Below are 24771 nucleotides of genomic sequence, written 5' to 3'. Positions count from 1 at the left end.
ATCAGCTGGGAAGTTAGCAAACAGAGGGTCATCTGCCTTCACTGGCAGTGAGCATTTGAGAGAAAACTGGCTACCCAATTACTAAAAGCAGAGGGCAAACCATAAGAAAGAAACTTGTTTAGAAAATCTTTATGCTAAAACATTAAAAAGCTTTGGTAATCTCAAGCAACTGCTTAAGTTTAATTAAACTTTTCCATTAAATCTGCCCAAAGATGAGTAATGAAGCCATGATGTCATCAGTGCATCGAGACCTTCAGAATCTGTATTGACAATCATCAGATGGAAGGTTTTGAGGTTTAGTATAAAATTTGCAAGTCCTTTTTACAGACATACCCATGGGAACTAATTTTTTTAATTGGTATCTCTAATCCTACTTTGTCTAAACTAATCCAAACACATGTATTAACCGGCCAGCAACAATTTTTCTTCAACTAAATTAACTTGTTTATCGAAAAAACCTTTTCGTGTTTCCTGAAAATTGCAATCTACAGGAATTGAAGTCCAGTGTCAAATTTCTTCACTTGTCAATGCTCAACCCATTGCTGTAATTAAAGCACCATGAATCAGTGCCATCCTTGTCAGCCTTTCATGTTTAGAATTGACATTTAAAACAGATAAACAAACATTGAGCATTATGCAAACTTTGCATGAAATATATTATATAAGGCTAGTCACTAAAAAGTGATTGTTTTCTAGTCTCTCACTAGAAAACAATTTCACGGGCATCACTTCATCTATATTTGAAATTTTTGCCTACTACTGATTAGCTTTGTATGATATGGCATGGTGTCCTTCTCCCTGGCTTGTTGTGGATTTTGCATGCACCTTTCTGCAGCAATATATAAAATTTTTATTATAGTTTGTATCTCAGAAGCTGTCTGCTGTTTTTGTTGTCTATTGTATTCTTGCAGCTAGCATAGTGTTGCTCTTTTCTCTCACATCTCCTAATTCAAAATGTATGGAGGATTGGATTTAATTCCCATTGTTGGATGAAGTAGAGAATTTCTAGTTGAAAAAAAAAAAAAAAAAAAAAAAAAAAAAAAAAGAAATTTTAAGCTTTTTTTTTTTTTTTTTTTTTTGCACTGTAGTCAAGCAAGTCCCAGGTGAAGGATGCTTGAACTTTACTCTCAGAAAATGCTTTTGCATTCAGCATGCATGCAATTTAAAGTCACAATATATTTAGTTGCCTTTGATGCAAATTATAAATATACCAACTTGATACAATTATGGCTTGTTGTGCTACAATTGATACCATCATCAGATTTTTGTAACCCAGATCAGTGTTTCTCAACCTTTATATGACACACACCCATATCTTTTTCATATAAATACCCTTCCTTTTGGAAATTTTGAAAATATGGAATTTGATCGTACATTCTCTTTAATTAGATATTGTAGTCCCCCCTTCCCAATAAAAGATGTTTAATTATGTATGGGCCATACTTTCAGGATAAATGCAAGACCTAAAAACAATGAAAAAAAGTGTATATAAACATATGCCTGAAATTTCTTTGTTTCTGAATTACAGCCCACTTTGTGTTCCAACAGTTATCCTCTTACTTCTAAAGGAAGCTCAAGGTGACTGCATTGTACTTGAATACATGCCTGAACACATCTCATAATGGACTTGCTGACATTCTTTTTCTACAGATTGTACAAACCTATCCATATATCAAGGAAATGCTCATCCAAATAGTCTCCAGCTACTTAATTAAAATGTGGTGGAGTGTCATCATGAATGAACCACATATGACAACAGACAGCAAGAGGAATTCCATCTAGTGAATTACATAATTCATTCCTTAAAAACTCAGAACAGGATTGGCCAGTTAATCTTACATAATTTCTGCTTAGTCATGAGTGTTGTGAAAGTTGATCATACCATTTCTTGCAAAGCCATCCTCATCAGAAAACAACATGCTCTGATATTTATTCTTGTACAATGTTGGAGGAACCAAGTACAAATAAAAAAGGATAAAGCTGTTTTCAAAAAATTCCCCACACTTACATATCTTATGCCCTCTGCAGCTGTATCCTTTGGGCACAGTCACCAGAATTTTCCTCTACATGATTCAGGACTCACTCATAACAGTTCCTTTGATGATTGGTCTACTGTCACCCAAAACTTTTTTTTTTTTGTTAATTCTGTATCTTCAAAATGCTCATTCTGTGAAAGGTCATCTTATCTGGCAGACAATGATTCAGAACACTGTTTACATTTCTGATTGGCAACACTATTCCTGCAGATTTCCAAATACTAATAATGGTGTATATTTTATTTATTCATCTACAAAGAAATTTTTACCATTCGTTGAAAAACATCTTCCTAACTTTAAACATTAATTGTTGTTATTCTGATCTTATGTGATGCCAACAAATTTAACTTTTTACTTTTTAGGATTGTAATCTTGCCTTGTGAAAATTTGAATGATTTTAAAACTGCAATAGCAGACCTGTACCATTCTTTAAAAACATTTGTGCCTAGCTTGGAACTAAAGGTAATTTTTTAAAAAATTAATAAATATAAATTAATCATAATGGTTTCTGAGTTTATTAATATTTAAACAGGTAATTAACATGTCTTTATCAAATATGCAAAAACAGAAAGTTTACTGAAAAATATTACTATAGACATGGTGTAGTTGCTCCACATTTAATATTCGTAATTCTCATAATAGCTAGTGTAGATAGACTTATTACTGTCAGTTTCATGTGTTGTAATTTCTGTGGCAGTGAAGACCACAAGATTGTGCATTCTAAGTTGTGTGTGTACATGGGAATAGAGTTTTTCAGGAGAAAACGCTATACCAAAAAAAGCCTTTTATACAGAATTCCTGTTGTTTGTGATGAGAATTAAACTTCGAATTTTTCAAATGGATAGCAAATCAGCATATATCTTAGGCTACAATGGAGGCCACACTTTGAACACAAATGTATTATAACTTACAAAGCAATTATTAATTGCTTTGTAAGTTAGCATACACAATAATTGCAAAGCATAAATCAAAACAAATGCCAGCATCTCTTCTGCCTATACACTTTCACAATAACGATGTGTTTGATATCATTTTTATTTCTTATTATAATATTGTTTAATTATATTAATTAAATATAAAAATTAATTTTATTAAAATAAAATATTCATATAAATGAAGTTATAACAGATATTGACTATATGTAGATACAAATTTTTGTAATAGTCATAACTTGTAAATACGATTTTTACATGAATTTTATTAACTCCTAATTTATTAATTAAAACCACTGCTCATTTCAGTTTTCATAATTATTCGCTGTATGATTCCTTTCACTTCAAAGGCAGTATTAGTGCACATGACCGCCCTGATATTCCTGTCAGAAACTTAGTAATTTGGACCCACCACTTTTCAGTCTTCTCTGGCTTAAAATCGCCTCTCTACCCCATTCTGTCAGATTCACCTGTTACCTCTGTCATTCTCCCAACTGCACTAATCACTTGGAACTCTTTGAAACTTGACTTTCTCCAATCCAGCTTTTCTAACAGTGAGATAATTTTCCTTGATGATTTTAACGTTCAACTGCAGCTGACTTCTGTTTTCTAGTCACATGGACCAAGCTGATCAAGATGCTGAGGCTTTTGCAATTACTAATGCCCTTACACACATTCTTTGTTTACTTGCCAGAATACCAGACAGAATTCCGTTGAGACCTATAGTATCATTTGTGGGTAGTCCCACTTATGCTTTATCTGGATTTTTAGCTGGAGTCATCTCTCCTATAGTGGGACGCTCCAGTTTAGTAATCAGAAACAGCAAGGAATTTGTGAACTTTATAAGAAGCCAATCTATAGGTGAAGACGAACTCATGATTTCGTTTGATGTGGTATCCTTGTTCACATGTATCCCCATTGAACATGGGGTGCATTGTGTAAGATCGGCCTTGGAACGAGATGATTGCTTTAGTGCTAGATCTTTACTAAGCATTGATGATATTTGTAAAGGTGTGGAATTTTGCCTCGCAAGCACTACCATGGTGTTTCAAAAAGTTATGTATAAGCAGGTCCATGGCACGGCCATGGGTTCCCCCATCAGTGCCATTGTGGCCAATTTGGCAATGGAGGAACTGGAAACTAGGGTGTTTCATCAGTTGAATTTCCCCATGCGCGAGTGGAGGAGATATGTGGACGATACCTTCACTATTTTAAAAAAGGGAAAGGAAGATGAGGTGCTCAATATGCTCAACAGCTTTTCCACATTTATACAATTTACCTCGGAGGTGGAAGAAGCTGGGTCCCTCCCGTTTCTGGATGTCTTGGTGAGCAGAGATGGATCTAGATTAAAAACAACGATCTATAGAAAGCCTATGTGCCGTGGCCAATTTGTTCATTATAGCTCAGCACAGGCTTGTCATCATAAGAACAGTGTAGCCAGGGCATTGTTGAATAGGGTGGGGACCCACTGTAGTACCCCTGAAGAAAAGGAAATAGAAATTTGCAAAGTCACGGCAGACCTCAGGAAATGTGGATACCCCCAGAGGGTCTTGGACAAATATATTCATAGGGTTGAGTCCAATCGTAGGGAGTGGCCTGCCCCTGTGGCTACTGCATACATTCCTTACTATCCGGGCCTTTCAGAACGTATTGTACGGGCATTGCGGGAGTGCCAGACTCGCTGTGTGCAACTTCCGGGTCGGAGGTTGCACACAGTGATATCCCAAGTTAAAGATCCCGTAGCCCAGGACCATACTAGCAATGTGGTCTACGAGATTAAGTGCCCGGATTGTGAGGAGTGTTATGTGGGGGAAACGGGCCGACGTTTAAAGGACCGTCTGGGGGAACACACGACCGCTATCAAGACTGCTAACTATGCGAGGTCTGCTGTGGCAGAGCATTTCTGGGAAAAGCAGCATCGGATCTCCCCTGAAGACGCGGTCATTACCGACCGCGCCCATGGATTTTGGGAACGCAAGTGGCTCGAGAGCTTGCGAATCGGTTCATCCAGTCACAATACTATTAATAGGGACAGGGGGATCCGTTTACACCCCCTGTTTGAGGCAGTTGTCCTCAGAAGGGATGACCGTTTCTGTTTGACACGCTCCCGAGCCACTTCCATTTCCGATACGCGCATGGAGAATGTAGATCATGTGTCTGATGATCACGTGCATGAGTGCCATGGACCGGCTACTTAAGGATGTGTTGTAGCACTGGTAGTATGCTGAAGAAGGAGACGGCAGTTCTCCGAAAGCTCCAGATTGTATGTTTTATCGCTTTTAACCTAGTTTATTTTAATTAATTTTATTGTTTTTAACTATATTTTAACTATAATTTAATCAGTGTTTTATTTTATTTGCATCATATTTCATTGTATATTATTTCATTGTATAGTAAATTTTTAGTTTAATTCCTGGCTGGTGTCTATCATTAATTATTATAGTAATCCTAACCACACAGCCAACTCTCTTTATCTTTTTCTCACAACCCTTCCAAGTACATGGTCAAGGTGAATGTTTGCTCAGATCATGTCAGTGAAATTATTCTTGTAAGGATGAAATCCTTCACTACACGCTCCACCTTAAAATCTCATCCTTTATCTAAACTTTGGTTTTCCAATAAATGTGCTAAGGCTGTTCAAGAGAAGAATGTTGCATATTGCAGTTTGCTTGCATCCAACTCTTTAGGTTCATTTTCTGTCTTCATCAAAGCTTGCAACAATTATAAAGCAGTTATTAATCAGTCCAAACTAGATTTTGAACAGGCTAAGAGCAGAAAGCTTGCTTCTTGTCCAAATGGTAGTTGAGCATTCTAGTCTCTTGCCAAAACGATTGGCTGCAACTTTTATCCATCTGTTGTTGTTGTTATTTGGTTTTTAGGAGCATTAGCAACTAAGGCCATATTGCTCCGGGGATATGTGGTGGTCATTCCCTGATCTTTCCACATCCTGTGTATTTGGTGGTCACGGGCTCGAACCCCGGTCTAATCAAGAAGCGTGTGCTACGCACTGCCACTCCTGCTCACCTGGCTATGGAGGTGCCTATCCATCTGTATTCCCACCTCTGTTAAAACTGGGTGGTTCTATTGCCTCTTCAGCAAGATAAAGCCAGCCTGCTAGCATCCTACTTTTCTTCTAACTTTTATATTGATGATCTTGGTAAATGACCACCTACCATTCCCAGTACACTCTGTTCAGTGCCTCCTGTGGTCTTTTGCCAAAAGAAGTTAGAAGAATTTTGAACAGTGTTGATGCTTACTCTTGCTTCTGTGTTGTGTTTTTACACTTTTTATTCCATTGGTATTTTTCCTTCTACTTGAAAATTTGCACATATCCAGCCAGTTCCTAAATGTTTAGGAACTGGCTGGATATGTGTGCACAACAAAAAGGAAAGCATACCCTTTTTTTAATTTTTTTTTTCATTACTAACCAAACACAATTTAACCACCGCTTGTTTGCCTTGTAAAGCCAACCCCTGTGATTGAAAGGAGCCAGACATCAATCAGGAAAGTTTTTTCCACCTCTTGAGCCTGACATGTCTTCCTCAAAAATTTTCAAAAGTGACTATAACATCTCATCCCAAAAAAATTAAGAACAGAAAGTATTCCAAAAGAAATCTTGTCTTTTCTCATGATCCATTCTCAAGCAGTTCAGTCTGTGCATATTATCTCATATCTTTACAGAAATGCCTTGAAAATATATCTAGACTTCAAGACTATGAAGTTTGAAATACAGTCAGACCTCTCTTAAACGAACTTCCATATAGCAAAATTTTCTATGTAGTGAACTTTTTTTTATTTTGCCTTGGTCATTACATTGAAAATAGTTTCCATATAACAAACTGATTTTGAGATAACTGGGTATACAGTGGATCCCCGCTTTACGATATTAATTCGTTCCAGAGACACCTGGAGCATTATCCAAAATTAACAGTGCCTTTAAATGAAGTTTTTTTTTTTCTTAAGTAACCTTTGACTGAAGGACAAAACACTTCAAATATCCATTCATTGAAGAGGTCTCATTGTCAGCCAGGCCTTGTTACACTGCCAGAAGACACCCAGCCTGCTTTTGATGACCTTTTGCTGTTTAAACACTCTGGGAGTTTCTGAGTGGTAAACCAACATTGGCTTAAGTTTAAAATCACCACAGGCATTGGACCCTAATAGCAGAGTAAGCCTATTCTTCATAGGCTTACTATGAGGCCAGGAAATGAGGCCTCTTCTTTTGTGATCTATGTTCGCCTAGGCATCCTTTTCCAAAAGAGGCCTGTTTCGTCTGTATTAAAGACATGTTGAGGAAGGTATCCCTCCTTCTCAGTGAGCTCTTAAAACTCCACCTTAAAAGTTTTCAGCTGCTTCGGATCAGCACTGCAAGCCTCTCCATGCCTTATAACACTTTTAATATCGGACCTTTTTCTAAAACAGTCGAACCAACCTTTGCTGGCTTTAAAGTCCCCATATCGCGTATCATTAGCTGAAGGTGTTTTAGTCTTTAAGTCCTCAAAAATCTGCTTTGCACATTCACAAATGTATTGTCCAGGAACTGTATCATCCTTCATTTGTTTTTCTTTTATCCACAGCAACAAAAGCCTTTCCATTTCTACAATCAGTTCTCTGCCTTTTTGGACTGTGTTAGATTCATCACTTTAACTTTTTTAAGGTTTTCTTTTTGTTTCACTGTGGTAGAAATGGTTGACTGTAAAAAACCATATTCGCACATCAATGAACCAATTTTAGCACCATAATGTTTTTTCGCTATTTCTTGTTTAATTGTTAATTGAAATTTTCTTCTTACTGCACTCTTTAGGGCCCATATTATGCAATGTTGTACGTTCAAGAATGCAATACAGTAGATTTATGGAAAGTAAGCACAAAAAAAATCACTTGAACTAAAGGATACGAAAACAAAACACATGCCCAACACGTTTACAAATGCTGCTATTGGCTGAGACAAAGGACCACATGGTCCGGTCGGAGACAATCGTAAGCCATCATAGAGCGAAACAAGTAGGCACCAGTGATCACTGGTTAGTAGAATCAGTTGCTCAAATTATTAAAATGCACTACACTTTCATCGTTTATTGCTATGTTTTGTTATAAGAATGAATTTTGAATGCATTTGTGATATTTTTTTAAAGCCCGTTTCTGGAGGTCACTACCATAAAACAGTAAAAACAATTTGCACTTTCCAGTTTATTGGGCTTTTCTTTTAGTGCAAGCTATTATAAACGGGTAGTAAACTCGATCTTATTGCATTTGCAATAATACCGATAACTGGAATTCTGTGGGTTTTTACCTTACAGTATTATGGTGAAATATGTTTCCCCTTCACTGAAATCATATAAAAAACAAAAATCAATTTTCAGAATCTTCTCTTCATTCCTATTTTTTAAGCTCCGTTTAATAGAATTAATTAATTAAAATAGAATTAAAATTCAATTTCCAAACGTGGTGACAATATCCCGTGCTTACTACGTATCATATAGTGAAAGGTATTTTATTATGGAGAGTCCATTGTAAAGTGATTTGATCGTATAGTGAACCCATCGTAAAGCGGAGGTCCACTGTACATTGTTCGCACCTCTGGCCTTTAGGCAATAAAGCTTGATGCTATAGAAAGTACGAATTAAGAGCTAATAGGATTAAGCATTAATCCCTTTAGCTTTTAATAGCTAAAGGCATTAATTCCATGAATTAAGAGCTAAAAAATTTTACAATTTAATGGTGCCTATAAAACCCTGCAGTGGGAAACTGGCAGAGGCCTTTGCCCAGCAGTGGGTCAGCAATGGCTAAAAAGAAGTAAAACCTATACAACTTATACACTACTATGCTGAGAAGTCCCGACATGGGCATTTGGCTCTGGTCAGCCTATTTTCTACCGTAAGCAGCCTATTAGAGGATTAGGAGAGAGTGATTTTCCTTTATCTCGGAAATTCATGTTGTTTCAAAGAAATTAATCATCCACACTTTCACTAAATATCACCTGTCTCTGTTTGCATGGTAGCTACATGTAGTCCCTAAATCAGTTTTCTTTTAGCTATAGCTGCTGTGCAAGTAATCTTGAGTGTCTAAGAGGAAACATTGAGTGTAGTGTGGAAAAGTAGAAAGTGCTTAACAGTGTAGATCGGGGCGTTTAAAAAAAAAAAAAAAAAAATATGGCTTAAAATTTGGCATTCCTGCCAGTAATGTGTTAACCATTCTGAAAAACTATTTCGATTTTCAAAATGTTTGAGGAAATGCGACCCAGTTGGAAGCATGTGAAATTATGCCTTTGGGAAGATGTAGATGAAGCAGTATTTTTTTTTTTTATGAAAACCCCAACACGAAAGGTATCAAAACCTATAGTACTTAGTACCGTGCATGGGTTGAAGGAGAAGTATGGGGGGAGGGGGGTACTGGAAACTTTGCTCTAGAGACTAAACATAGGTTTCACCACTTCAAGCCTCCAATAAGCAAAGTGGTGGTATTTCACCGGTTGATGAAAGTCATCTACCACCTACGGATTTAAGTGGATGAAGTTGATTCGAGACCAAAACATGCCGATATCAGGGCTATTAATAAAAGAAAAGGCTATGGAGTACGCATCTTTTCTGGGGCATAACATTCCAAGCCAGTTCTGGTTGGCTGCACAAATTTAAAGAGCGTTGTGGCTTACTCTAAAAAGTTATTTCTGATGAAAGTGGAGTTGCAATCGAAGAAGACTATGACCATTGGAAAGAAACAGTGAAAAAAAAATTATAGGGGACTAAGAGTCCAAAGACATATTTAACGTTGATGAAACAGGTCTATTTTTTAAATGTTTGCTGAAAAAGACACTGACTTTTAAAGGTGATAAATGTGTAGATGGTAAAAATAGTAGGGATAAAATTACACTCTTGGTTGCAAATATGGCTAATAATGAAAGACTGGAGCTTTTGGTAACAGGCAAAAGTAAACAACCCCGATGTTTCAAAGGAGTAAAGTCATTAGGACTACAACAAAAAAATCTTGAATCACAAGGGAAATTTTTAAGCAGTGGATTTTAAATTTCGATAGAAAGATGACCAAAGAAAACAGAAAAATTGCGTTGATTGTCGACAACTGCCCTGCCCGCCTTACTCGGTAATTTTGAAACTTACAAGTGAATAATTCGTCTTAACTGCAGCCAGTGGCAGATTTTACATATAAGCTAATCAAGCTACAGCTTAGGGCCTCACGTTCCAAAGGGCCTCACTCCATCTTAAAAAATCCTTTTTTAATATTGTCATAGGTGAACAGTAAGGGAGAAGGGCCTCATACAAGTTATAGCTTAGAGCCACTACAAGTTTAAATCTGGCCATGACTGCAGCCAATGGACCAAGACATTAGCATTAGTAGAGGCATTTGATGCAAGAAAGCAAGCTTATGCAGCATCAGCCAAAAAAAAAAAATAAAATAAATAAAAAATAACCACTTCCACTTCACCCCTCTGTTCGTTCAAAATACCTGTCCAGCTGAGCCTTAAACTTATTTAGGCTATCAACTTTCACGACAAGGGATGGAAGTCTGTTCCACCAACCAACCACCCGCTGGCTAAAGGCAAAAATCCGCACGTCTATCCTACATCTGTCTTTCCTCAATTTGAATTTATGCCCTCTCGGGTGATTATTCTGAACAAGAGGAAGAATCCCATCAGCATTGAGCATGCTCAAACCATTCAAGGCTTTATACACCTCTATTAGATCACCTCGCTGGTGCCTAGTCTCCAGACACTGTAATTTGCAAAACTTGAGCCTTTCTTCGTAAGAGCACCCCTTTGTTCCATTCACTACTCTTGTTACCCTTCTCTGTACTCGTTCCAGCAGCTCTACATCCTTCTTGAAATGAGGCCTCCAGGCCTGTATACAGTACTCTAGGTGTGGTCTGACCATTGCCTTATACAAGGGAATAATCACCTCCTTATCCCTGCTAGAAAAATTCCTATATATCATTGACAATACACCATGAGCTACTCTTGCAGCCCGTCTGCACTGCTCAGAGAACTCTCGTTCTCAAAACATTATCAAGAATTTAAAAATGCACTACCAAAGGCTCATACTAAAAAAAATTATACTGAGAATAGAAACCAATCAGCCTATAGATTCTGTTATAGATTTGCGGATGCGCATATCACAGTTGGTGAAAGTGAGGAGTCAAGATATCACGGAAACAACGATTAACAATAGTTTCACAAAAGCAGGTTTAGCTAAAATGCTAAGTAACAGAGATGGGAGGGATGAACTACTAGAAGACATTGAGCAATGTTGGGAAGAGTTTCAGGCGAGGTTTAATCAGTGGAGAAATTGTTCTTGATGGATTTTTAGGAGTTGATAATGATGTTATAGTAGTTGAATATCCGAGTGACTCCAACATTTTGGAGTGTATTTAAAGTGACAATATCGATGATGAGTTGGATGAAAATAAGGGCAATATTGCCCTTCATTTCTTAATTGCCTTCCAAATTTTATTGTCTTCAAACAAATGTTGGCAGCATTTGAAACTTTGCATCAAGGCCATCAGTGGGAAGAAAACGTAAGAGAAAATATATCTGAGTGGTTAAATTATAAACAAATTCGAACATTTTTATGAACGGTGTACAGTAGAATCCAGTGTACAACAAAAAATAACCAAATATTTTACGACATAATTCTTAAAAGTGTACTAATATATTTTGTAGATCATGTAAGTAGTAATTTCTTAATATGTTATGTATTAATAAATTGTTTTTTAAAATGTTAAAAAATTTATTCATTCCCACTTACTTCTGATTTATTTCCCATCTTTTACTATATTTCTGAATTTACAGTATTTTTCATTGTTGAAAAGGTTACATTTCTTTATAACGAAATTTCTTTATAATGAATTTTTTCAAGGGAACAATCGATTTCATTATATAGAGGTACGACTGTATATGCAAAGTTTGAGACTTTTGAATATATTTCTGTCAGAATTCTCTCTTCCCCCTCCATGCCACTCCTCAAATACTCCAAAATGCCTATTCAAATCGGGCTGAAAAGCATTTCCAAAGAACTAGTCAAAAAAATTACAAAAACAGAAAATTTTATAGACTGAGAAAATTCAAATCAGGAAAGCTAAAATTTTGTACCTGAACTTCAAGTAACGGTTACAGCAGAATACCTCAATTACAATATACACTGGTGTTCAAAGAAAGTGCATCACCTAGGAATTTCACATTTCAATCCATTTTTCTCGATGGTTTTGGTAAACACAACAGTAAAGCTGAAATGTTATCAGAAGCGCTCAATTTGCTTAAATTTATCATTTTAAATGGAAAACAAAATGAAAAGTTCACCGGGTGCAAACTAATATTTAGTTGAACCGCCTCTGGCCCTGATGAAACCAGAACACTGTCGAGGCATTGACAAGATCAATTTCTGAAGATAATCAACTGATGTTTGTGGTTCCAAACACGAATTATAACATCCTGAAGTTCATAAATGTTCTTTGATTTCTTTCTGGCAACTGCAGGTTCCACACAATGCCAACAGTTCTCTGTAGGATTCAGGTCCAGGCTGTTTCCTGCACAGCTAAGCCTTTTTCCGACCATTTTTTTCACCTGAAAAAAATGTGAATGCATTACTGTAAAACTTCTAATGCACAAATGAAGCTAACGTAACTACAGAAGTGCCTACTTACACTTTTCGCCAGATGACAAGGAGTAGAGTTGTCCTGAAAGATGTAGTTACTTGGCAGGTTGAAATGGTCTCTAATGGTTGGCAGCAATTTGCCTTCCAATATAGCCAGGTATCCATTGGCATTTACGGAACCTTTTATAAACTGCAGGTGACCTATTCCGTGATACAAAATACATCCCCATACCATTTGGCTGGTAGGGAATTTCACTGTAGACACTATACAGTCTGGATTGTATTCTTCACCACATCTACGGCATATCATTTGTCTTCCATCAGAGCTATGCAGATTGAATTTCTTCTCATCCAAGAAAATAACTGACTTCCACTGCTCGGGGGTCCATTTGATATGCTCCTTACACCAAATTAATCGCACCTTTTTCATTTTTGTGTGGGGAAGCTTCTTAGGACGAAGGCCAAAAGTCCATTTTTGAAGAGGCGTCTTCTGACTGTTACTGCACTTGATACCACTCCTGTATGTTCTTCCCATTCTCTTTTCCGCTCAGACGAAGAAACTTTACGGTTTTTAAGGCATAAGCGCTTCAAAACGTGGTCCTGTTTCGGCGTAGAGACTCGTTTGCATCCGGTTCCTTTTTTCCTATCAGCAGAACCAGTATTCTTGAGTTTGGAAAGAAATCTACTCACTGTCGACTGATTACAAGATGCTCTATAAGCAATATGACAAGAGGACCATACTTCCTCACATAAAGCAACAATAGCACTCTTTCTTTGTGGTGTTAACTGCACATAACTCCCCATCCTGACACAAATGAGGAATTACTGCAACTCTTGCAGAACGTGCTTATATAGCTGAAAGTAAAAACTGATGCAATATTACATCATCACCTCATCATCATCATCAGCCATTTTCAATCCACTGCAGGATGAAGGCCTCCCCAGCAACTTTCCAGTTCCTTCTGTTTTGAGCACTGGCCATCCATTTACTACCCAACAACTCATGAATTTCATCTATCCATCTCCGCCTTTGTCTTCCAGGTTTTCTTCTAGCTCCTCTTGGGTACCATTCTGTTATTTTCTTAGTCCATCTGTCATCATGTGTCCTGCCCAAGACCATTTTAGTTCTTTAGTTTTGATAAGTATGTCCTTTACTTGAGTTTGCTGCCTAATCCATGTGTTTCTCTTCTTATCTAACAGTCTGATTCCCAATATAATTCGTTCCATTCTTCGCTGTGTAGTTCTCAGCTTCTCTTCCATTCTTTTGGTGAGTGCTCAAGTTTCACTTCCATAAGGTCATGGTGGGGAGTATACATTGATTCATTATTTTACAGTTTCAGACAAACTGGGATATTGCTCTTCAGTATGTGACTATATTTCCTGAATGCTATCCATCCAAAATTTATTCTTCTCTTGACTTCCAGCCATTTATCATTATTACAGCTAATAACTTGTCCCAGATAAGTATATGACTCCACATTTTCAATTACTGCTCCTTCAATCATTATTTCCCTTTCCGTGGCATACTTGTTCATCATTACTTTTGTTTTAGCCATATTCATCTTTAGTCCAAAATCCTTACTAACTGTGCATAACTGATTAAGATTTTCCTCTAATTCTTTGGGATTGTGGCTTATAACCACAATGTCATCTGCAAATCATAAATGGTTTAGGTACTCTCCGTTCACATTGACTCCTTTCTGCAACTGTCTAATCTTCTGAAAGCTTCCTCAAGGGCAGCAGTAAACAGCTTCGGAGATATTGTGTCTCCTTGTCGAACTCCTTTCTCGATTTTAAATTTGCTACTGTCTTTATCTAGTCTAATAAAGGAAGTAGCACTCTCATATATTTTCTGCAAAATCATAATATATGGGGTATCTATGCCTTGTCTTTCCAGTGCCCGAAACGTTGCCTTGTGCTGTATGGAGTCAAATGCCTTTTCATAATCCACAAATGCCAGGCATAATGGTGTTTTATATTCATTTGCTTTCTCCATTATCTGTGATATTACGTGAAGGAGATCCATAGTTGAGAATCCTGTCCTAAATCAAGCTTGCTTCAAGTATTCTTTCTAATCAGTTAGTAATGACCCTTGTGAACAACTTGTAGATGTGGGATAACAAGCTAATTGGTCTATAATTTCCAATTTCTGATTTATCTCCTTTCTTATGCAGCAAAACTATGATTGCATTATTCCACTGCTTAGGCATCACACCTTTTCTAATGCACTTTGTGAAGAGCCTTGCCAGTTTTTGTGTTATGTCTCTTCCTCCCAATTTTAACAACTCTACAGTAACTTCATCTTCCCCCGGGGCTTTCCGATTCTTCATTTTCTTCAATGCATGTTCTACCTCATCAGGAAGAATATCGGGTATGTTGTATGTGTTGCTACTTTGCAATCCATCTTCCCCACTGCTGGTATGATTCCCTCGCTCCTTGTATAATTCTCTATAGTAGTCTTCTGCTATTTGAATTATGCCTTCTCTGCTATTTATAAGTACACCATCACTATTCTTCAGTTTCAGTATCATTTGTCTTTTTGTATTACTGCTCATGGCTGCTGATTTAAATCCATTGTTTTCCCTTAATGCTTGTTCTACTTTTCTTGTGTTAAATCTTCTTATGTCCTCTCTGAGTCTCTTTCTAATGGCTTTGCATAAGTCAGTATACTCAATTTTCTCCCTGTCAGTGTTTTTCTTGCTCTTCATTTGTCGTCTTTGGTTCATCACGACAAGTGTTTCTTGACTAATTTTTTCTTCTTTGGATTTCTGTTTCTTGGGCTTTATCACTTTCAGAAAGTTGTAATATTCCTCGTCGATATCTTGGTCCTGAGCAGTCTGCAGAAGCTCAAACTTGTTCTTAAGTTCCAGTACATACTGCTTTTTCTCCTCCTCTGTTATCTCAAAGACCTTTGTATTATTTACTCGAGTCAGTTTTTTCCTTTCCTACATCTATATCAAATGTACATCTTACCATTCTGTGATCACTTCCAACATTTACCTTATTCAGGATGGTAACATCATTCACAATATATCATCACCTATGCATGTCAATCTTATTTGATGCAATATGTAAGAAATGTCATATACTTATGTTATTCGGATGACAATTACAATTTTAAGGGGTGATGCACTTTCCTTGAACACCAGTGTATAATCTTGTATCCCTAATGTTAGTGAATACATCGATTGTAAAAATTTGATCATGCTCAAATGTTGGGGAACTCTGTGGGCCCAAGAAATGCAACACACAAGTGGACTGCACAGTGTCATCCAGAAATACCAATAGTTAGCCACAAAATGGAAGTATCTGTTTCCACCCCCAAACAATTCCATTTCTGATTGTACTTGGATTTTCCTTAACACCACAGAAATTTTTTAAATAATTTGTAATAGATCAAGCCAGTAACATTCTGGTTATATTACCAAAAACTTCTATTTCCCATCCAGAAACTGATCTCAAAGGGATCTAACTCAATGAAAATTATGCAATCTTGTTACTAGAAACCTTGATCTACCCTTTTTAGAGATACGTGAAGAAGATAATATAGGCACTGCATGGATCAATCACCATAATCTAGTCATAATCTAAAAAAGCAATTAGAACATTCTTTAAAAGCCAATAATGCATCAACTCACATAGTAGACATGTGGCAATATTGATGGTGTCCATAACTTGATTAACCACTGTAGTCCAGTATTCTACTTACAAGAAACAAACTTCATATGTGTCCCTCTCGGTGAAAAGCTACACACTTTTGTAGGCAACTAGTATCTGAACTGAGTTTTACAGGCGCCTCCGTAGCCAGGTGGGCAGGAGCAGCAGTGCGTAGCACACGCTTCTTGATTGTACCGGGATTCAAGCCCGTGACCACCAAATATGGAGAGTGCAGAAAGGTCAGGAAATGACCACCGCATATCCCCGGAGCAATATGGCCTTAGTTGCTAATGCTCCTAAAAACCAAACAACAAACAAACTGGGTGTTACAAAGGAAATTTCTGTAACTCAGTATTTTGGTTTTCCCTTTTCCTTGCTGTTCTGACCAACTTACTCTTTATTAAAAAATAGTGTAACATCTGATTAAAATTGTTCATTATGTGTATTGCCTTTTGCAGTATATATGTATATTGAACAATAGCAAAAGTTAGTTAATGTATGCTGTGCATTACAATTTAGGCACATTAGCAAATAGTAATAATATCTGATTTTATAATTTAAAAAAAAAATAAAATAAAATAAAACAGTGACTGATCAAAAAGTGTGAACAAAGAGCATTCCATTTCTGTACATCTGCCATATAGCCCGTTTGTTCTTCCAGCTAGTGTATGGTAACAAACAATATCCAGTGCTTTAGCTACAATATGTGGTACATGGATAATAGCTCACCAAATCTTTCAAAAAGATTTGGTGAGCTTTTCCAGATTTCTATTGGTTCAATTTTAATGAAATGTGGAGTGGCTTGACAATTGTTTTTGAAAAGTCCAAAAAGAAAATTTCATGGAAGTCTGCTCACTGGAAGTCAAGTTGTTACATGCAGATGGACAGACAGACTGACATCAATTCAATAGGTGCCTTATGCATAAAAGCTAATGCCTAGCAAGACTAACAGAATAACATTGACGTATTGATTTTCATGAAAAAATTGACATTCACCTCACTATGCAATTGGATACCTTCACTTTATACAGCAATTCTTGCAGCTTTCATTTTTTATTTCTCTCAGCATATGATTAAACAGTTTTGCTTCAACTGACATGTAGTTAAATTCTTTCTTTATTCTTTACAGCAATAACTTTAAAAATTACTTATTTTACAGGTGCTATACTGTCACACTCATTTTGTGATATAAATATAATTTAAATATGCTTATCGAGCTCCTGATGTACAGACTCTACTACAGTTCCATGTGTGAATGTATTATTAAACTGTTAAGTTCTTATTAAACATATCCCACTGAAAAACTCTTTAGAAGCAGTTGCAGTTAAATTCAGACTAACTCTCACTCCGGTGTCCATATATATTTCACAGAATCAGTCATGCTCACTGGCTAATCTAGACTATCTTGCCTTACAGCTTTTAATTGCTGGGTGATATTATATGTCCATCCAAAATATATAATAAGCCATTACTTGACAAACACAACCTTGCACTGATAAACACAAGCTTTCGTACCTGTTTTCCTACAAGTTCAACTTCAGTTATTAACTTGTTGATGTGTCTCTGCATATTCTAGATTTTGACTGGAAGGTTTTAGATGATCTGCTAAATAGTGATCACTGTCCTGTAATTTGTAAACTCTGCACAAGGGGAAACTTCAGTGGTATGTCATCAACCATCAAGTGAGTATATTGATGGTTGCTTCAGTAACGTATTTAGTATCAAGTCCTGGTTCCCTAACAGGTGCAACAGGAACTTTGTTGACCTCTGTTTGTCTGGTGTTACAATTGATGATTTACAAAGGTGCAACCTGAAAGTTTCTGGACTGGCTGCATAGAGCACTAACCACATGTAGTACAGCAGTGCTCCATCATATACCACTGAACTAATTCATTTTAAGTTAGTGTGGTGAGTTTCATGACAATAAGATGTGCATTTGCTCAGTTGATTTAGGTGTGTTTCTGTTGAATGTATCTTGCAATTTTGGTAGTTGAGTAAGGTGATGAGAATCAACCAAAAGAGCAAGCTGGCTTTACGACAGGATTCTCAACTATGGATCACCTTCACATAATATCACAGCTAATGGAAAAAGCAAATGAATATAAAACACCATTATGCCTGGCATTTGTGGATTATGAAAAGGTATTTGACTCCATACAGCATAAGGCAATATTTCGGGCACTGGAAAGACAAGGCATAGATACTCCATATATTATGATTTTGAAGAAAATATACGAGAGTGCTACATCCTTTATTAGACTAGACAAAGACAGTAGCAAATTTAAAATCGAGAAAGGAGTTTGACAAGGAGACACAATATCTCCGAAGCTGTTTACTGCTGCCCTTGAGGAAGCTTTCAGAAGATTAGGTTGGTCTCAGAAAGGAGAGTACCTAAACCATTTACGATTTGCAGATGACATTGTGGTCATAAGCCAAGATCCCAAAGAATTAGAGGAAAATCTTAATCAGTTATGCAGAGTTTGTAAGGATTTTGGACTAAAAATGAATATGGCTAAAACAAAAGTAATGATGAACAAGTATGCCACAGAAAGGGATATAATGATTGAAGGAGCAGTAGTTGAAAAGGTGGAGTCTGATTGAGGTGCATAAGGCACTTTGAGGGGTGACATGTATGAACTATTGGAGAAAATTAATAGGGTGGACCTCAGTTTGTTTGGTTAGCATATTGCCAACCACTGGAATAAACTGCTTTACTGGGTGGTTTGAGGTCAGCGGTCATTTAAGGGTTAACTGGATCAGTACCTGCTGATCCAGTTACCCATAGAATTGGGAAGACTATGATACCTGGAGTTGGGGAAGAGTATAAAAGAAGAGATTGCAAGTTATTACAGACAAATATTCTTTCTTTCTTCCCCCCTCCCCCGACATCTTATGACCTATATTGATACTAAATAATTCAATTCATTTAAAATTCTTTAAAAACTTAATTCATTTAAAAGAAAGGAAGAAAGTTATTTTTAAAAAATCAGTAAATTATAAAATTACTTTTAACTGCTATTTCTTTATTTTATAATTTTTATGTAAAATATACATATTTTGAATACATTGTTTTGTTTTGGCAGATTGAAGGTCCACCACTCATTGAGATTACTGTGTCAATGTTGGAAGAATTTTGTGGAAATGTGAATAATAAGTAAGTTGATTTCACTGTCTTTAATTTGTTTATCTTATTTATTCCATCTTTAATCAGAACGATTTTGTTATTAGTATACATTTTGCCACAAACACCAATTTATGTAGATTACAGAGGAATTATATAATAAAGTTAATTTAATCTCAGAGTCTTTGTAACAATTAAGAACAAAGCCCATAATTACTGGATTTCTTCATTTGCTAGGGCCATCTTTAATTGTTATAATAAAAATGTAATAAAAGTATAAATTAATTTCAAAATGCCAGAAATCATTTTATGAAGCAAAGAACCTTAGAATCATTAATTTGTATAATGCTCTAGACTCATTCATTTGCATCTATGAGATGGTAGGATCTGTATGTCTGGTTCAACAAGAAGAAAATGCATGTTTTAAAGTAATATGCTATTATCTAGTATAGGTCTAAGATTAATCAAATTATAATCACTCACTCACTTATTCATCATTTTTAAAATTCATAATGGCAGACAGTTACTAACTTAAGTGTCATCATCATCAGCCATTTTCAATCCACTGCAGGATGAAGGCCTCTCCAGCAACTTTCCAGTTCCTTCTGTCTTGTGCAATGGCCATCCATTTGCTACCCACAAATTTTTGAATTTCATCTGTTTATCTCTGTCATTGCAGATGACATTGTGGTCATAAGCCAAGATCCCAAAGAATTAGAGGAAAATCTTAATCAGTTATGCAGAGTTTGTAAGGATTTTGGACTAAAAATGAATATGGCTAAAACAAAAGTAATGATGAACAAGTATGCCACAGAAAGGGATATAATGATTGAAGGAGCAGTAGTTGAAAAGGTGGAGTCTGATTGAGGTGCAAACGTACCAACTGTGTGGTACTACACTTAAGGTGGTAGAAAATGAAAAAGACCTGGGAGTAATTGTGCAGTCAGATATGAAGTTTTCTGAGCAATGTAGACAGGCTGCTAGGGCAGGTCATGGGGTTTTGTCAATGATATATAGGAATTTTGCTAGCAGGGAAAAGGAGGTGATTGTCCCTCTGTATAAGGCAATGGTCAGGCCACGCCTTGAGTACTGCGTACAGGTCTGGAGGCCTCATTTTAGGAAGGATGTAGATTTGCTTGAGCGTGTACAGAGAAGAGCAACACGATTGGTGAGGGGAATGAAGGGATCCTCTTACCAAGAGAGGCTTAAGTTCTGCAAATTGCAGTGGCTGGAGACTAGGCACCTGCGCGGTGATCTGATTGAGGTCTATAAGGCCTTGAATGGGTTGAGCATGCTGAATTCTGATGGGATCCTCCCACTTGTTCAGAATACGAACCTACGGGGACATAAGTTCAAATTAAGAAAGGATAGATGTAGAATAGATGTGCAGAAATTTGCCTTTAGCCAGCGGGTGGTTAATTGCTGGAACAAACTTCCATCTGTCGTTGTGGAAGTTGATAGGTTAAATAAATTTAAGGAGGAACTGGACAGGCAATTGGAGGGTATGGTGTGATTTTTTTTTTTTTTTTTTTTTTTTTTGGCTGATGCTGCATAAGCTCCTACACTTGCTTTCTTGCATCAAGTGCCACTACTACTACTACTACTACTATTGTCTTCCAGGTTTTCTAGCTCCTCTTGGGTACCATTCAGTTATTTTCTTAGTCCATCTGTCATCTTGTCTTTGTGCTATATGTCCTGCCTAAGATCATTTTAGTTCTTTAGTTTTGATAAGAATGTCCTTTACTTGAGCTTGCTGCCTAATCCATGTGTTTCTCTTCTTATCTAACAGTCTGATTCCCAATATAATTTGTTCCATTCTTTGCTGTGCAGTTCTCAGCTTCTGTTCCATTCTTTTGGTGAGTTACCATGTTTCACTTCCATAAGTCATGGTGGGGAATATAAATTGGTTCATTATTTTACGTTTTTGAAAAACTGGGATATTGCTCCTCAGTATGTGACTATATTTTCTGAATGCTATCCGTCCAAAATTTATTCTTCTCTTGACTTCCAGCCATTTATCATTATTACAGCTAATGACTTGTCCCAGATAGGTATATGACTCCACCTTTTCAATTACTGCTCCTTCAATCATTATATCCCTTTCTGTGGCATACTTGTTCATCATTACTTTTGTTTTAGCCATATTCATTTTTAGTCCAAAATCCTTACGAACTCTGCATAACTGATTACGATTTTCCTCTAATTCTTTGGGATCTTGGCTTATGACCACAATGTCATCTGCAAATCGTAAATGGTTTAGGTACCCTCCTTTCTGAGACCAACCTAATCTTCTGAAAGCTTCCTCAAGGGCAGCAGTAAACAACTTCGGAGATATTGTCTCCTTGTCGAACTCCTTTCCCAATTTTAAATTTGCTACTGTTTTTGTCTAGTCTAATAGAGAAGGTAGCATTCTCATATATTTTCTTCAAAATCATAATATTTGGGGTATCTATGCCTTGTCTTTTCAGTGCCCGAAACATTGCCTTATGCTGTATGGAGTCAAATGCCTTTTTCATAATCTACAAATGCCAGGCATAATAGTATTTTATATTCATTTGCTTTCTCCATTAGCTGTGATATTACGTGAAGGTGATCCATAGTTGAGAATCCTGTCCTAGAGCCAGCTTGCTCTTTCGGTTGATTCTCATCAAGTATTCTTTCTAATCTGTTAGTAAGGACCCCTGTGAACAACCTGTAGATGTGGGATAACAAGCTAATTGGTCTATAGTTTCCAATTTCTGATTTATCTCCTTTCTTATGCAGCAGATCTATGATTGCATTATTCCACTCCTTAGGCGTCACACCTTTTTCTAATGCATTTTGTGAAGAGTCTTGCCAGTTTTTGTGTCATATCTCTTACTCCCAATTTTAACAACTCTACAGTAACTTCATCTTCCCCCGGGGCTTTCTGATTCTTCATTTTCTTCAACACATGTTCTACCTCATCAGGAAGGATATCGGGTATGTCGTATGTGTTACTAATTAGCGATCCATCTTCCCCACTGCTGGCATCATCTCCTCGCTCCTTGTATAATTCTCTATAGTAGTCTTCTGCTATTTGAATTATGCCTTCTCTGCTATTTATAAGTGTACCACTGCTATTCTTCAGTTTCAGTATCATTTGTCTTTCTGTATTACTGCTCAATACTGCTGATTTTAAGTCCTTTGTTTTCCCTTAATGCTTGTTCTACTTTTCTTGTGTTAAATCTTATGTCCTCTCTGAGTCCCTTTCCAATTGCTTTGCATAACTTAGTATACTCAATTTTCTTCTTGTCAGTGTTTATCTTGCTCTTCATTTGTTGTCTTTGGATTTCTTTTTATCTATAGATTTCTTGGGCTTTATCACTTTCAGAAAGTTGTAATATTCCTCGTCAATATCTTGGTCCTGAGCAGTCTGCAGAAGCTCAAACTTGTTAAGTTCCAGTACATACTGCTTTTTCTTCTCTTCTGTTATCTCAAAGACCTTTGTATTATTTACTCGAGTCAGTTTTTTCCTTTCTTTTGTGTGCATCTTACCATTCTGTGATCACTTCCAACATTTACATTGTTCAGGATGGTAACATTATTCATGATATATCTTTCTGTTAGTGAGAATGATGTCGATTTCATTAGTTGTTAATCCATTTGAGCTCTTCCGTGTTCATTTTCTGTTCACCCTTTTCTTAAAAAAAAAGTGTTCATTACTGACAATCCTCGCGATTGTGCAAATTCCACAAGTCTTTCACCTCTTTCATTTCTTTCACCAATTTCAAAATTTCCTATAGTTCCCCTTTCTCTCTGTTTTTTCTCTTTACAACCTTAGCATTGAAGTCCCCCATAATGATAGTGTAGTGAGTTTTCTGCTCATCTAGAAGACTCAATTTCAGTGTACATTTCTTCAACCTCTTCATCATTGTGGGTCGATCTTGACACCCTTGGTGATGTACTTTTGAATTCCAAAATGTTGTTTTTTATGTCTTTATGGACCAGAAAGCCAACTCCACCTTTGCTTCTTTCAGTTTCCATTGGTGTACAGCAGATTTCCACTTGATACACTTATTGATTCATTTCTTCTTCTTCTTTGAGCCAAACCGATGATATTCCAATTCACATTTTCTAATTCCTTTTGCAGCTGTAATATCCTGTCTTCACTGATGAGCGATCTTACGTTGTAACAGGCCAAGTTCAGTTTCTGTGCATGGCAGCCTGGTCATACCCAGAGATTCTTAGCACCCTCTGCTTCCATTCTGATCCTCTCGCTGCCGTAAGAAGGGGAGTGAAAGCTGCTGGGAACTGGGGCCATTTGTTTCATCGTGCTGTCATGTGCTGGAGGGTTTAGTCTTTTCCTCTTCATACTGACCAGGCGTCTTGAAGAGAACCACTCTACATGTTCGTTGCAACTAGGTGACGTAACAGGGCTTACCATGGAGAAGGTGTGCATGAGTGGATTTTAGCGAGGCAGGCCAACTGTACTTCTCCTAAATCTTCTGAAATAGAAAGATATTGGGTCCATCAGTGTTTTAGACTGAGTATCTGTTCCCCTCTAAGCCCCCTACTTAAGTGTCACCAGTCCTAAACTGACCTAATTCACCCATTAAGCAAGCGAATATGGGTGAATTAGGTCAGTTTAGGACATTAAGCAAGCGAATTTGCTGTTTTGCCATTCTTTCCTGAGTATTTACAGAATAGCAAATATCAGTTGCTACACATGAACAGCCAGTCATTGGTATCAGTGACAAGTTGGATTCTGTAATTAGACAGCAGGATGTTAATACATCTGTGTTAACCCACAAGGAAATGTCTGTTCTAAAAGTCATTTAGCTTTCTCTTGATCTAAGAAAAATGACCTCACTGTTTGAGAAGTAGGTTGATTGGATGTAATCAAGATTCAAGGAGAGAAGAATGAAAAACATGGTTTATAGAGCTGGGAGTGAAGGTCAGTAGATGAATTTTAGAGATGAACATAAAGAAATTGAGAAAGAGAAGAGCCTACATTAGAAACTATCTTACAACAGATTTTAGAGTGGCTCTTTGTCATCATTGTCCTGATTCTTCTCATGATCTCCAAGGGCACTTATAAAAGCTATATACTTGATTCACAGTTTCATGTGATCTTTGGTTATGTTGAAGTTATTTTATCTACTTTAGTATTTTCCACAAGAAGAAAAGGCATAATTTCTTTTGAAGATTATGCTTGCTGAATTTTAATTCTTTAGTTTGTGAAAAACAAAACATTATCCTTAGTGTATGTTTACTGATGAAAATTTGGCAGAAAAGGTTTTTCTAAAATTTTACCCTAAAGGGTTGTTATAACGGATCCACAGCCTGGATCATCAGGACTGAAAAAGAATAGGGATGCAGAGTATGTTGAAGCTGATAACATTGAATCAGCTCTTTATAATATGTCATCTGATACTTGAAATAGAATTCTATTCAAGTGAAGC

General features: G+C 36.8%; 1 protein-coding gene across 1 annotated transcript in view; it reads left to right on the top strand.

Moving 5' to 3' along the window:
• Swt1 (Swt1 RNA endoribonuclease) overlaps positions 1–24771 on the top strand; it is a 259608-nt gene that overhangs the window by 223844 nt on the left and 10993 nt on the right. The window contains exons 18-19 of the mRNA XM_090370461.1: positions 2399–2498; positions 19311–19381. Coding sequence (XP_090226587.1) covers positions 2399–2498; positions 19311–19381 — 171 coding nt within the window. The remainder of the gene's footprint in view (positions 1–2398; positions 2499–19310; positions 19382–24771) is intronic.

This window comes from Mastigoproctus giganteus, chromosome 3 (genome assembly GCF_048544385.1).
Source record: "Mastigoproctus giganteus isolate SK-2022 chromosome 3, ASM4854438v1, whole genome shotgun sequence".
Lineage (NCBI taxonomy): Eukaryota > Metazoa > Arthropoda > Arachnida > Uropygi > Thelyphonidae > Mastigoproctus > Mastigoproctus giganteus.
Note: the sequence above shows the minus strand (reverse complement) of the source record. Positions and strands in the feature narration are given on the sequence as shown.